The 13,844-nt window shown below is 46.7% G+C and overlaps 1 protein-coding gene across 2 annotated transcripts in view; it reads right to left on the bottom strand.

The window, feature by feature from the left end:
• ZFHX3 (zinc finger homeobox 3) overlaps window positions 1-13,844 on the bottom strand; it is a 156,321-nt gene that overhangs the window by 22,006 nt on the left and 120,471 nt on the right. The window contains exons 5-7 of one of the 2 annotated variants that reach the window (XM_062612994.1): window positions 13,036-13,143; window positions 2,935-3,068; window positions 2,527-2,727 (exon numbers count right to left, since the gene is read on the bottom strand). In XM_062612994.1, coding sequence (XP_062468978.1) covers window positions 2,527-2,727; window positions 2,935-3,068; window positions 13,036-13,143 — 443 coding nt within the window. The remainder of the gene's footprint in view (window positions 1-2,526; window positions 2,728-2,934; window positions 3,069-13,035; window positions 13,144-13,844) is intronic. The other variant, XM_062612995.1, reaches the window with a different exon arrangement.

The following is a 13,844-nucleotide window of genomic DNA, read 5'->3' as shown; positions in this document are numbered from 1 at the left end:
CAGCCCAATTGCACCTGTCCCAGACTGTGTTCTGCCAACAGCCCAGCTCAGAGACACACCATTTCACACCAGAGTAACACACCCCCTTAGGAAACTGGTTACACTTGCTGGCCTAAGAAATGGGCTCAGTTTCTGTCCACTGCTCTTAAAAGGCCAAGATGTCTTCCATCAATTTTGTTAGAAGCTAGTAAGATTTGTTCAAGTCCTCAGAAGGTATTTACAGACTAAGCACCATGAATCAAATGGGATGCAGATTGCAGAGACTGAGGTCGTTGTGCTGGGACAGCTCCTTGATCCAGATACATGAGTGGTGGGCTGAGTTGAGCTGTGCCCTGCTCGAGCCTGTGGGCATGGCCAGTTCACAGACTTAGTGATCTGCTGGTGCTCTTCTTCCCTATCTTCCTGTATTTTGTTACTTCCGTATACTCCCTGTATTTGCTGGGGCCTGTCAGCCTGGGTTTTTTAATGGGTTGTATGATGTGGCATCTACCTGGGGCATGTTCGGTTCTCACGGTTGGTTGGGAGTGCTCAGTCAAGAGGTGGTCACCACCAGCCCCGGCAGCCCACAGGGTGCAGGACACCTCAGCAGGGCCCAGACAGAGGGCAGGACAGTGAGAGGACAGGGAGCTGGGAAAGTAAAGCAGGCAGATAAAAAGCATAAAGGCATTTGAGAAGGAGCCGCAGAAGAACTGGGAGAGTAATAGAAAGAAAAGATAAGAGAACTGTAAGAAATGCTGGGCAATGCTGCATATGCTTGCTCAGATGATGTCACAGGAGGGGAGTTGATAAAGAACACTAGTACTACGACAGACATGGTGTTATTCACCTCCACTGTCAGGAACTGGCAAAGAAGGGGGAAAACAAGAAACAGGGTGCAAAAAAAGAAACCACTTCTTTATATAAAATAAACACTTATTTTATATACTTGCTGACAGGTTCTTAAATGCAAACACAATCTTGCCTCGAAGATTATACCAAACAAATAACAGCACAAAAAACTTACAATACATTCCATTTGTGAATTTAGAAGGGTTTTTGAAAATACGTCTTTTCAATTCTACCTGTATCTTGAACTGAGACAAGCAAATGGAAAGGCGCACTCATGTGAAACATATGAAAAGGGAATTAATGAAAGAAATGTTCTGGGACTCAGAATGTTATCTACAGAAGTAAGTGCCTGAGTGCTGGAGAGTGCAGTAACCCGTTACAAGCACTTCGGCACCACGACTGCATGTACTAGTCCACAGAAGAGGTCCAGTGGCTCCACGTGTACACCAGCAGCAGAGAGGGATGCTGGGTCAGTGACAGTGTTTGAAGCCAGAGCACAAACCCAGGTCTCAAAAATGAGAACTTGAACACTGCACTGTTAATTTGCTACTTCTAACCAAGCACTAGCTCTCAAGTCAGATGGATTTCAATTCCTAGGAGACAGTGTTGGAGAAGTATTCCCATGCTAGGTGCCAAAACAAGGAGGCAGGGCACAAGAAGAGCCTGGTGCAAACATACTTGCGCTGAACCATGATCTGCCATCTGAACCTTCTGCTGCCCATTGGAAGTGCCACAAGCAATAGCTATCAACAACCCATACAGAAACACAAGGTTGTTTGACAAACAGCTCCGGAAGAAGGGTTGTTACAAGTTTTGAGCTCTACATGAAGACAGATCACTTTAGGGAACTTTCACTCCACACTTCAGCGGCTAACTTCCTACTCCAGAGAATTTTAAATGCCTACACTTAGATTCTGAGTTCAAACCAGGCATCTACAAACATTTTAAAAACAGCACTTGAAACAGTAGGTCTAGTATTCAAAAGTCCCTTAAGGTTCCAGTTCCCCTGGGCCAATGGCAGTGTATGCCTTGCTTGTTCAGCTTACCCTGAAAGGGAATTGTTACACCACAAACCCATGGTAATATTGGATGGAGCAACTCCTCACGTACCCGGCTCATCTCACACAGCTGTAACAATGATCTTCATTAAGTGAATGAAGTGTAGAACACAGGCTGCACAATAGGACTACCTCCCCTTCATGAGATGAAACTACTAAGGGAAGTTACTCTATTGGTTCTTAAAATCATATTTCAGGCAGAAACCTGGAATCTAATTTCCTGTAATGTTACCTTAATCACCCTCGCTGCCATTCTTGGGAAGTGCCCAACACACAAGCACTTTTCCTCTGCAGCAGGAGCAGCGCAGCACATCGGCTACTGCATATCCCAGAAGCTTCTGTGCAAAATGTGATCCCATGCAATGACCTCAGTAGTTAAAGGAAATCATATTTATTCTAATCTCTTCACAGTGAAATTACTCAACACTGAAACACTGCCAGTTTCCACAGTGCTCAAGGATGGACAAAATAGTCTCTGTGACAAAACACAGAGGGATGGAAAAAAACCTAGATTGACAGGGTCCTGACAGATGAAGGAGCTGCCCACTACAGCAAAGTCAGCCCGTGCAGGTCAGGCCACCCCTTTATTCTTCATCTGTCCTAGGAAGGCAGTAGACATGCTTGACTATGCAGCACTTACCGTCATGATGAGCTTCTCAACACAGTCAGGCGACACACTGTGCAGATGGGTGAGGTGCAGCTGCAAATGGATCTTGTTGTTCAGCATGTCCTGGCAGAGCGGGCAGCGGAGCATGGGCTGCACCGAGTGCTGGGTCATGGTGTGCACCCGCAGCCGATTCACGTCTGTGTTACTGTACTTGCAATATGGACACTGATACATCTGCAGAGCAAGACAAATGAATCACGCACTTGACACAGCTGCTGCTTTCCTCTTTCCTTACAGCTAGACTTTAATAATTTGATGCCTTCTCCTACCACCAGTTATCGCCTTTCATCCTCCTTCTCCTATTATATTCTTTGCTTTTGGCACATATGAAACAAATTACCTGATTGTAGATGCTCAAAAAGCTGGGCTCTTCTTCCTTACCTGCTCTGATTTGGTCTCCTCTGAAGTTTTTGACCATTTAAAGGAATGAGGCGACTCAGAGCTGCTGGGAAACGATATTCGTTTAGAGGATGCTGGAGACTCTGTCAGCTCCTTCTCTGCCTGGCTGGCTGTCGCTGCAACAAAACAAGATTTATATCAGGACATCCCCAAAGAGGCTGAAGTTGGACAAAGACAGTACTTCATTTACTGTGCTGTTGTTGCTTCAAACACATACCAAAGACTTGGAGGAGGATGTAGACTAACTTACATCCTACAAAGCATGCCTGGCCAAAATAAATTAATTCTTGACTATCTTTCATAGAAAGGGAGCTGTGTAATTTATAGTTAGAAGCAGAGAAATCTCAGCTATTTCTGTGGGCTGCTTACAACTTGTTAGGTGTTGCCATCCATGGAAAGTCATGTTCTGCATTCACATCAGACACACAAATACTGGGCTGTATGTGAAGGCCAACGTGTCAGCTCCACAAGCAGTTGGACTGACTTGACAAAGCAGAACTCATACTCCTAGCTCACTGAATGCTTTGCATATGAACACTCTATAATATGTTTGCCTTGGAGGTGGCTGGAAGCTGTGGCCGTCAATCCAAGTGAGATGTGGTCTGTGCTGGAAGCAGCGGCACATGGCCAGGGAATGGCACACAACTGAAGGTCCCACCAAAACCATGGTGGCAGAGACCCAGCCTACAGCCAGTGCTGGGGTGGGACTGGGACATCCTCACACTGTAACAAGCTGAAGGGATTTTGTTTCACCAAAACACAAAAGGCAAATGAGCACAGAAGTCAACAGCAAAGCCCTTGGCAGGTTGTGGCGCTCTGAGAAGCACATCCCTGACCTTTACTCCTCCCCCGAACCCTGGCAGCCTGCAGTACATAAATTTGTGGGACATCTATTATTTAAAAACTGTAAGGACAAGTATATTATACACAGCCCCCGTCTCCTCCTCCCTGAACACACATTCATAACAGTACTTTAATCTGTCTCGAATCGACTTCAAACCCATTTCGCCCTTAATGGGAGTTATTCATTTTCACTTGAAAGGTAATATATGACAGCTGGATATTTAATATGATGGATCGGCTGCCGATTAACAAGGCATTGTAGCATTCTTAGACCAGTCCCCCCATAGTCTTCCTCTTCTCTCTTCTTCTCTTTGTGCACCCACTGGTATCCGCTCTGTCTTTCAGAAGATGCTGCCAGAGTAAGATACAGGCAAACTGCTTCCTTCTCAAACCCTCCATCCACTGGCAGAAGCTGTATTTCAAAAGGCACCACATCACAGGAAGAACTCCTCATTTCTAACCACCTTCCCTGCCAGACCCTAACTCTAAGTGTTCAGCTAAATAGAGGCAACGTAACTTCCAGGAGATGGAAAATAGGTATTGCAAAAGATAACAATACTGCCAGAGGGAGGCAGGGATTAGAGGAGCTTGGTACTACTGACTGTCTCCTGGTAGACTTGGCCTTGCCAAAGCCTACTTAGAGGCGGTTTCCTTCCCTGCAGTGTTGCCCTGCCATGTGCCAGCTGTTTCAGCCCTGGCTGATTCCGAGCCTCGAAGCACCATGTAAAGTTCTAGGCTGTACCTGACTCCAAACCCACAGGAGACCTCCGTGCTTCCCACGCCACAAAAATGTCCAAACAGAGAGTTTCATTGCGTAGAACGCGTCTGTGGTGGGCCAGCTTATGGACACCAACACAGAATGATAGGCTGCTTCTCCGGTCAACCCACTACTTGAACCCCACACCCTCCCTGGGGTTCAGGACTGGAAAGTCATTACAGATGACTTTTGGTCCTGCAGGACCAAAGCTGGCCTTCATTGCTTCCTACTAATAAAATGTGGCTGGAGCAAAAGAAACTTGGAAGCACCGCGGACCTGCCCGTGCTGCTCCTCTGCTGAGGAAAGCAGTTCCTCCGGGTGGGTTTGGGGAGGTGGAGGCCACGACCGGAGCCAGCACTGTGGCAGGCGGAGGAATACCCTGCCTTAAAACACCCTTAACACACAGAGCCCTGTGTGGTGTGAGTGGTCCCGTAGCTACTGGACACTAGCTGTAACCCCTGGAGTCACAACAGGGCATTTCCTTATTTCCTTTCTACTGGAAAGTAGCCTGCTTAGAATTAGGGCAAAGTAAAAGTAATGAAAATTTTCTTTTACTTACCATCTCCAAAGTGCCCAGTTTTATTAAATGCACTTGATCCAACCCATAACTTTAATCTTTCAAACTCAGAATTGTTAATGATTGTCCAGACCCCAGAATAAATGCTCTGCTGCAGAGTTCTGAAAAACGTATGTGGAATATTTGTTCTAAGCATTTTTTTTAATTTGACAGCTCAAGTGGGAATTCTAACACCGAGACCGAAGTTTATCACTGATAAACAGCCACACACAACGTGACACATTCAGTCCATGTCACAGATCATAGGAATTCAGAACTCTTCTGCCTGCAGAAAAGAGGGCACTGCACGGCACTCCCAGCTCCCAGCAGCCAGGTCCTTCATCTGCACCGAGGGGACGGGACAGAATGTCCTTGGCTGATAATGTCAAAGGAGCCTCGGTGCTGACTGGCAGCTCAGCACCAGGGAAGGTGGAGCCCAGTGTCTGCACCCTAACCATATCCAGCATCAGGCTTAGAGGTCCAGGCCTTGCAGAAAATAAAAGGGATCAGGGTTTAAAGTATGATGTACAACTATGTACCAGTATTTTTACTGTTTTGACTCTTTAAATGGATTTAGTTCAGATTTGCTGACCTTAGAGAAAAATCTGCATTTCTCAATAAATGTACCCGAAAGCCAAGTGCAATCAGACAGTGCTGCTGCAGGCACTGCCCTGCCACAGCACTGCTTGGAGACCTGGTTGTCTTCCCACTCTACCTCAGCAACTTCTGCTTTTCAGAGGAGAAATCCTCTGGGCGTTATTTCAGAGGTGGGATGGGATGCTCCCTTGGAAGTGGGGATCCTTTCTTTTGCTAGGTCTAGAGGCAAAACCGGCAAAAGACCCCAAAGCTGCTTGCTCTCCATCCTGGTGGGAAGGGAGTTGCCACCCCACCTCCCAACCATCAGGTTCTTTTAGCTAAAGTACCACTGACAGCCCCTTCATCTAAACTTCCATCTCCCAACCCAGCAACATAATGGAAAAGCCAATTAAATGATTATTAATTCATGCTGCTTTCCGTAAGCCAGAGGTTCTCATCTCTCTGCATTCCGTAAACCAGCTTGCCACTTGCCCTAGAAATTTACAGCAGGGTTTCTGCTATCTCCATTGATTTAAGAAACACCACCCTCCCTGCCCCCAGCCTGCTGACAAACTCCTTCCTACCAAGTTCAGCAGCCAGCCTGGGAAAAAGTTTCTGTGGGACCAGGGAACTGTGCTTTCAGTGCCTGACGGAAAGCAAAATTCCATATTTGGTGGTGCCTCCCTCCTCAACCTCCCCTGATGTTTTCTTGGAGCAATTACCCAGCACCGCAAGCCCATGGACCAGCCCAACTTGCCTTGCAGAGTGCTGTGGCTGGAAATACCCCAATGGAAGCCGTCCCGCTGCATGGATCTCACGGAGGAGCATCCTCCAAGGGCTGTGGCTCTCCTTCTGAATTCTGCGACTGAAGCGTCCCGTTTTGTCTGCTTTCAGGCACAGACAGCCCTCACCCGTGTGATGGGCAAGGTCAGAACTCCCCGTGCAGTTCCATCAACAGCAGCTTAGGAGCCCAGGACAAGGGCGTACAAAGTTCAGTGCCAGCCTCCCTGGCAGACAGTTGCTATCCCGCAGAAACACACAATTTGTATTAACAGAGCAAGAAGGTGATGCCACCGAGAGACCACAGTGACTGCCCGGAGCCCTGATCAAGCCTCCCCGAAAGGGCTGCTGCAGTGCTGCCCGTTTGTTATCCCGTGTCTTGAAATATATGGTTTCATTCTGAAACATTGTTTACATTCCCTATTCCCTGAAGGTACCATTTGTTCTAATAAGATGTTGTAGCCATACTAACAGGCCTGTATATTGCCTCTTGCTCTACAGTATTTTTTCAACTCTGTATTTGATAAATAACACGATCACATGATAGGCAGAAGTAAATACACAGAGACTTGCAAGCACACTTGTACCCAGGCCTTTTCCACCACCTTTCAGAGATGTGGCCCTGAAAACAGTCAAATAATTTGTTTTTCTAATGCTGTGTCATACCTTCAGCCTGCAGTGAGTATGAACAATTGAGTTACAATTAAATATTCGTATTACAAGCCCCCGGCCACTACCAGACTTTTCTGCCATGCTATGTACAAACACAAAGCACTTAGAAAACCCCATGGTGAAGGTGCCAGGCAGCACAAGGGGCACGTGGAGGCACTGCTTGGCTTGTCATCATGAGTACAACAGGCCTTCCCCACAGCCCTGCAGAACAACCCCTTTTCTGTCAGATCCTGAAAGAGGCCTGGGACCTGCTAGGAGATGCTGCTCCCACTGCAGTGCTCTGGTGCAGTGCTGTGCTGTGAACCAAGAGACAGGGCACCAGGGCAGAGAAAATGACCCATGCAGGGGAGTTGGAAATGGATGATCTTTAAGGTCCCTTCCAACCCAAACCATTCTGTGATTCTATGTATAAAGTTACGGATCAATCCTAAAGGTTCTGAGCATCCCAGCTCTGACCTGGAAGCAGGAGTCAGTGAGTCCCTTCCATGCTGCATGCCGGGACGGGGGCCCAGGCACTCACAGTTATGTGTGTGGCAGTGGCTCTGGCAGCAGCTGACCTGGCACGTAAGTGGCACAGCACCCTGGCAAATACAGCCAAAAAAAACAAGCCTGAACCAAAGCTGGGAGGTTTCCCTGCCCCAGGAGCAACAGCTCCCTCTCTGCTGCTCAGAGACTTGTGCAGGGCAGAGGGAAAGACAGCAGAACATCCCATCTCGTGCCCACCATCACCCTACCTCTACAAAGTGGTACCCTAAAGCACTGTACTTTTTCTTCCAGCAATGGTATCTACGATGGTGTCTTTAGAACCAGGGGAAGTACTGTTTTTTTTTTTTTTAAATTACAAAGTGGCTGCAAGAAAACAAGCAAAAACCTTTATATTAACCTGTTTTTTCTGGGTCTTGAGCCAGTTATCAATCTGTGTGAAAGTTACTGTTCAGTTCAGCTGCATAAATATGTCAACTAACTTACCAAGAGAATAGCGTTACCAGTGTTATCAGCATTATTCTCAGACTAAAGCCAAAGCACAGCACTATATCAGCTACTGGGAAGAACGTTAACTCTATCCCAGCCAAAACCAAGACACCCTTTCTCCAAGGCCTCCTTCACACAGAAGCCAGGGTCGAGAGCTGTTCCATCCCTCAGAACCCACTCTCTCCCTGTCTTTACTGTGCTCCACACAGTATCCCAGCCATTAAGTGCTCAACAAACGCCATACATTAAAAAAACAGAAAAAAGCAGTGGTGGGGGGAGGGGCAGTAATAGATTTCCGTCAGGATGTGCCTGACCTGTTTTTTTCAATTTCAGTAATTAGAAAGGCAGTAGGCCTGTAGGAATTATTCATAAACTGCAGGAGCTGTGCAGTATACATTTATGTTAAACATGTCAAATCCGATTGAAATCTTGCCTGCCAGCACCATACTCCATAAACACACTTTTCTGCAACAATTTCCCAGCTCTCGGCAGCCCATTAATACCTCCTTTAATAGCAATCTACCACGGATTCGAATCAGGGACGCTCCATTGCACTAATTGCTCTGTTAGGTAAGCATCATGGATTTAAAAAAAAAAAAAAAATCATTAAAAAAATAAAAGGCCTTCAGGCTAGTCCTCTAGAAAGATTTCATTTCAATCTATATTTTAAGTAGAGTCTGCTTCTTGTTTTTGTGGAAAAAAAAACCCAACCCTGATATTCTACATCTATACAACTGGCAGTGCATTAAGAAAGTCCCTTTCATAGCTGGGTCACTTCGGATGAAGCACTTCCCTCTAGTCAGAAAACACATACAAGCCCCACCCGAAATCTCTGAAGTCTCTTACTGATCTACCCCCGCTCTGATTCAGGCTTTAGCTAGAAACCAGGGTGTTGAATATTCATCATTCACATCCTGCCTCAAAAATGGAGTCAGGAATAGCCACGATTTCTTTCTTCCTTGCTGGTTTTCTTGTGATAAATCTCACATTAGTCACAATGAGCTAATTTCTAAATAGCTCAGCCATGAGGCAAAGAGCATCTCCCTTCTGCATAGAGGGGACGCCTCTGGAGTAGAGAGAGGGAAGCTGGCAGGGCAGAGGCAGCCCCAGTGCACCCATCAGCACTTGGGAGCTGCTTAGTCCCGCTGCTGGAGAGAGAGGAAAGAGAGAAAACAAACAGGTCCTGTCTAGGAACAGGGATCACAACTCTTTCCTCTCCATGCAGTACTTAGGAGTCACAGAGGAGTGGTGGTGCCTGGAAGCACGGCTGGCTGTGGGAGGCGAGGGGAGCAGCAGGAGCACTGCAGAAAGCAGACAGCACTGCTGCATTCCAGAAACCTTTGAGGAGTCACAAAGACTTATATGAAAATCAAGGTAAATTGAATCCCTATTTGGGATGGTGTTTTCCACATGCATATTTTAATGGAGAGCATTGCCTAAGGAAATGTTCTGCTTAAAATTATTCCATTTTAAAATAAACAAAATCTAACTGATAGATTTATTTGGCAGCTGAGACTTTCTGAAAAACATAGCATGGAAACAGAGAAGTTTTTCCTTCCAGAGCTGACACTGACACAGGCACAGTCTGACATATGTGGGCCTATGAACCACAGAGCAGCCAAACAGCTGTGATACATCACTGCTGGCCCTGGGCAGAGGGAGCCTGGGACACGCTCAATGTGTCCTCAGAGGTCTCACAGTCCTTAAGAAAGGGGAAGCAACAACCACCCAGTGCACAGTCAAGAAACTGAGGCACAAAAGGTGAGTAAATTGCTATGGACCGTAATGATCACACTGCATCATGATGAACAGAAAGCAGGTCTATCCACCTCCACTTCAACACAATTACTGACTTGGCGCCCGCACTTCTTTCTTGCCTATCTCCCACTTGTATGGAATTGCCTGGCACCTCCAAATGTCACCCAGTCTACCCAAAGCAGGATAAGCTATGCCTACTTCATTCCTGACAGCAGCTCATCTCATTGCACCTTCCTGAAAGATCTCTGAGGACCTTTCTCAGACAACCTACTCCAGTGATTTCACATGCTGTATCAGGAGATTTTGGTTTTAATTTATTACCTAACCTCAATCTTTCTCCCTTCAATGTAAGCCCATTGCTTCTTGTTGTCTATATCCTGAACATGAAGAACAAATAATTTCTTACTTTCAGAAGTATTTTATGCACAAGGAGACTTATTTTGCCCTCCCCTTTGGTCTTCTCTTTCTGGGCCAAATAAGCCCATTAATTCCACGTTCTCCTCACAGCTGATGCTATGCAGACCACACTCTGTTCTGGGTCATTCTTCCTGTTTGGGCTTTCTGAATTTGTTCCTCAACTTTCTTGACATCCCAAGCTCAGAAATGGACAGCTTTCCAGTGCTGAAGAAATGCACCTACCACACAGTATTTTCACCTACATCACAATGCCTATGCCTTGTTTTCAGACTGTCCTGAAAAACAGAGTCAAAAGTCTTCCAAAAAAAAAGCAAGATACTGACTGCAAAGAGGACTCTCTTCACACAGAAGGAAATTGGGTCGCGTTGACATGATTTGTTCTTGACAAATCCGTGACGACTGTTCCTCATCTCATTATCTTCCCGTCAGTACTTACAAACAGTTGTTTGGTCAATTCCCAGGGAAATCTGGGGCAATCGGAGCTGGCAGGTGTGTGGTTCCCCAGCTATGCAGTAGATAAGCTCCATCCCTGGCCCCTCGCGGGACCTCCCCTGTTCTCTGTGAATTCACCAGCGGCAGCAGCTGACAGGTCTGAGGATGCTTCAGTTGCATTCCCAGAGCACCCAGGTATGAAGCAGCAGGTCACTGATGTGTCAACACTCAGCTTAACTAAAGGCTCTGAAGCTTGTTCCTTCCCAGCTGGGGGACAAGCTTTCCCCGCAGCACCACTGACGTGGGCTGCTCTGGCCTCTCACACACTTCTCTGTTTAGTGAGCACGAACGCAATGGCTTTCTGCTCTTCAGGGCTCCTGACACTGTGGTTGATCGCCTTCCTGCTCCTCTGAGCTGCAGACCAGCTCTTTTCTTGCAGTACAGCAAGGGAGTGCTGTCCTGGTGCTGCCTGTTCCCTCCCTGCTTACATCTCAGTTTGTACCATGGTGTTTTGATATTCCTGTACATGCAGACACTGATCTTCTGTGGTTGTCATGAATAACCTGACCTAGTTTCCAGTCCTTTCCATGTCTGAGGTCTAGAAGGCAACACGGCCATGTTCCCCAAGGGATCTCAAAAGCAGAAACAATACAAGACCAATGTGTAGTACCTGCTTCTCTGTACACAAACATGATTAACTTTTTTTTTTTTTGCTTTAAAATTCAGAGTAATGTTACATGATTGAAAGCAGAACCCAAATTCAACAACATCATGTGCACACATCTTGCTCAGACTGTACTCTTCAGCCTTGCAACAGAGTTGGACAAGGCTTGTCCAGAAATCTTTGGGCTTATGTACATAGTCTGCATATTCCTTTGTGTTGCTTTCCTTTGAAAACTTGATGAAGCTGTCCATTTCTTATCTGTTGTTTGACTGACAAACACCAAAAATGGGTTAGGAATGTCCCTGGCAGGATGGAAAAGTAAAACCATCTAGATAGTAAAGGGTATAAAAAGGTCCTTCAATTCTTTCTTACGTGTTTTAATATATAAAAATTAATATATTCTCACATGGATCAGCTTTTGGAAGTGCTTCAGGATTCGGCAAAGGGCCCTACTTATCCTTACTGAGCACTTGCGGGGAGTGACATACAACCTCAGCGAGTGCAGTCTAGACTGAAAACAGGAGCTTCACCAAGCATTAAAGCAGAGCTTGCTTTCTTCACCAGTTTGGACACATCTTCCAATTGACTGAAACTGAGACAGGTTGAGATTAAAACTGTGTTGAGGTGAAAGACCACATTTCATCCTTCTGAAGACTGTGCTAGCCAAAATACCTCTTTGGCTGTGGCTCACCAAGAGGCAACCACAAACATGTTAGGAGATGGCTGCCTGGAAGAAGGGGTCCCTGTGCTGACTGCGAGAAGCATCACATCAGGCAGCCAGGTCTGCAAACTGCTTCGGCTACCATGCAGCAGTGGGGAGTCAGAACTGCTCCATTCTGGGGTGAAGAAAATGGGGACTGGCTCCAGCACCCAACACTGAAGGGGTCAGCAAGCGTCAGCTGACGGAACAGCCCTTTCCATAGAACAATCTTCAGTTGCTCTCTGCTGAAAGGCAAGGAATATTTAAAAGATTCCTCCTGCTTACCTCTGCAAGATACCAACCATCCTCTGGGAAAGACAGATACCCAATACCTTCGTAATTAACCCAACGAAGGATTTTGCAGAGAGAAACCTTTCAGACTCCACCTCAACAATGTCAGTTTCAATGCACTTCTACAGTTCCTGTTTCAAGATGTCGTGGCTCCAGCAGAACGTGAGCAGTTAACAGAGCACAGACACAGGGTCTACCTCTCTGCACTGCCCTTCTGTGTCAAAATCTCACTACCAGAGGCAGGACTGTGATGAAAAAGCAGGCTAATAGTCTCTCAAGTCTTGACAACACAGGGTAGAGTTTCATGATACGCTTAATCCAACCTAAGTGCTGGCTGCTGCCAGAAAGGACCATCCCCTTCTCCCTGCACCATTCCCAGCTGCTGATCCCACTGCCCGGGTCAGGTCTGGCACCATCAAGCACAGGAAAGCTCTAACCCACTGCCACAGCACAAGCTCAGGGCTGTGAGGGAGGACACATGACCGACCACTGAGTTGGTGGTTGCACCATTTTGTGTGAATGTGTCATAAAATTCACCCAGAGATTTCACAACGCTTGTGTCAGGCTGATAGTGCTGCATGGCACACACACTGAAGGAAAGACTTTTGCAAACCGTGGCTCTTCCCACCTTTATTTCCCAGATTTGAAGAGTGGCCAAAACCCACCTGTCCATTTACTCTGGTCCTTGTCCCCTCCACCCTCCTGGTCCTTGGCAGGCTCTTCAGCATCACCAGATGTTTCATTGGGCCCTTCCACATCTTCAATGGATTCTTCTGCAACAAGAGAAGCAGAAAGTGTAACATGAAAATGGAAGTCAAAACAGAAGAGCAAATAACTGCCATTGAGCAACAGCCAGTGTTTAAGCACAAGTGTTGAGTGGTAGTTATCAATGTCACCCAGCACTCTGCCAACACTCCCTGCTAGCTAGTCAAGAAACTACAGCGGAAAAAGGTGAGAGATGAAGATCCACTTCTGCCACTTACAGCTACTGCGGTGTTATGTACAGTAAAACATTTGCTCAATATGAGAAGGTTCTTCCAACTATGTCGTGGATTAGAGAAGTGTCAAAGATTGACCAGAGCTTCCAGTACCTTCAGCCTCAGCTGCCTTCTTCACACTCATCTCAAGATGTCTGTACTGAAAGGCACTGTGTGGTACTGACCTTGGTCACTGAGACCCCCAAGTTCACCACAGAAACACCACCGCTCACTTCTGCTCAGGCCAAGCAAGGAGCAGCACTGTGTCCTGCAGACATGGCTCTGACATAAGGCATGGGAGGAAGCTGCTGGGGGTCTTGTTTCCATCCCAGTCATGTGAAGAGTTTGAGCACACGGGCAGCATCACACAGGTGGAAAATCATGAAGGGGAAAAAATACTCAGTGACGCACTGAGGGTTTAGAACAAAACACAAAGTGCTACCACCCCACCATTAACAAGAGCACCCATGTGCTGAGGCACAGAGCGTGTCGACACA

The sequence above is a fragment of the Pezoporus occidentalis genome, unplaced genomic scaffold, assembly GCF_034315485.1.
Source record: "Pezoporus occidentalis ecotype Australia unplaced genomic scaffold, CSIRO_AGI_Poc_V1 ctg163, whole genome shotgun sequence".
NCBI lineage: Eukaryota > Metazoa > Chordata > Aves > Psittaciformes > Psittacidae > Pezoporus > Pezoporus occidentalis.
This window is presented reverse-complemented; position numbering and strand designations above follow the sequence as displayed.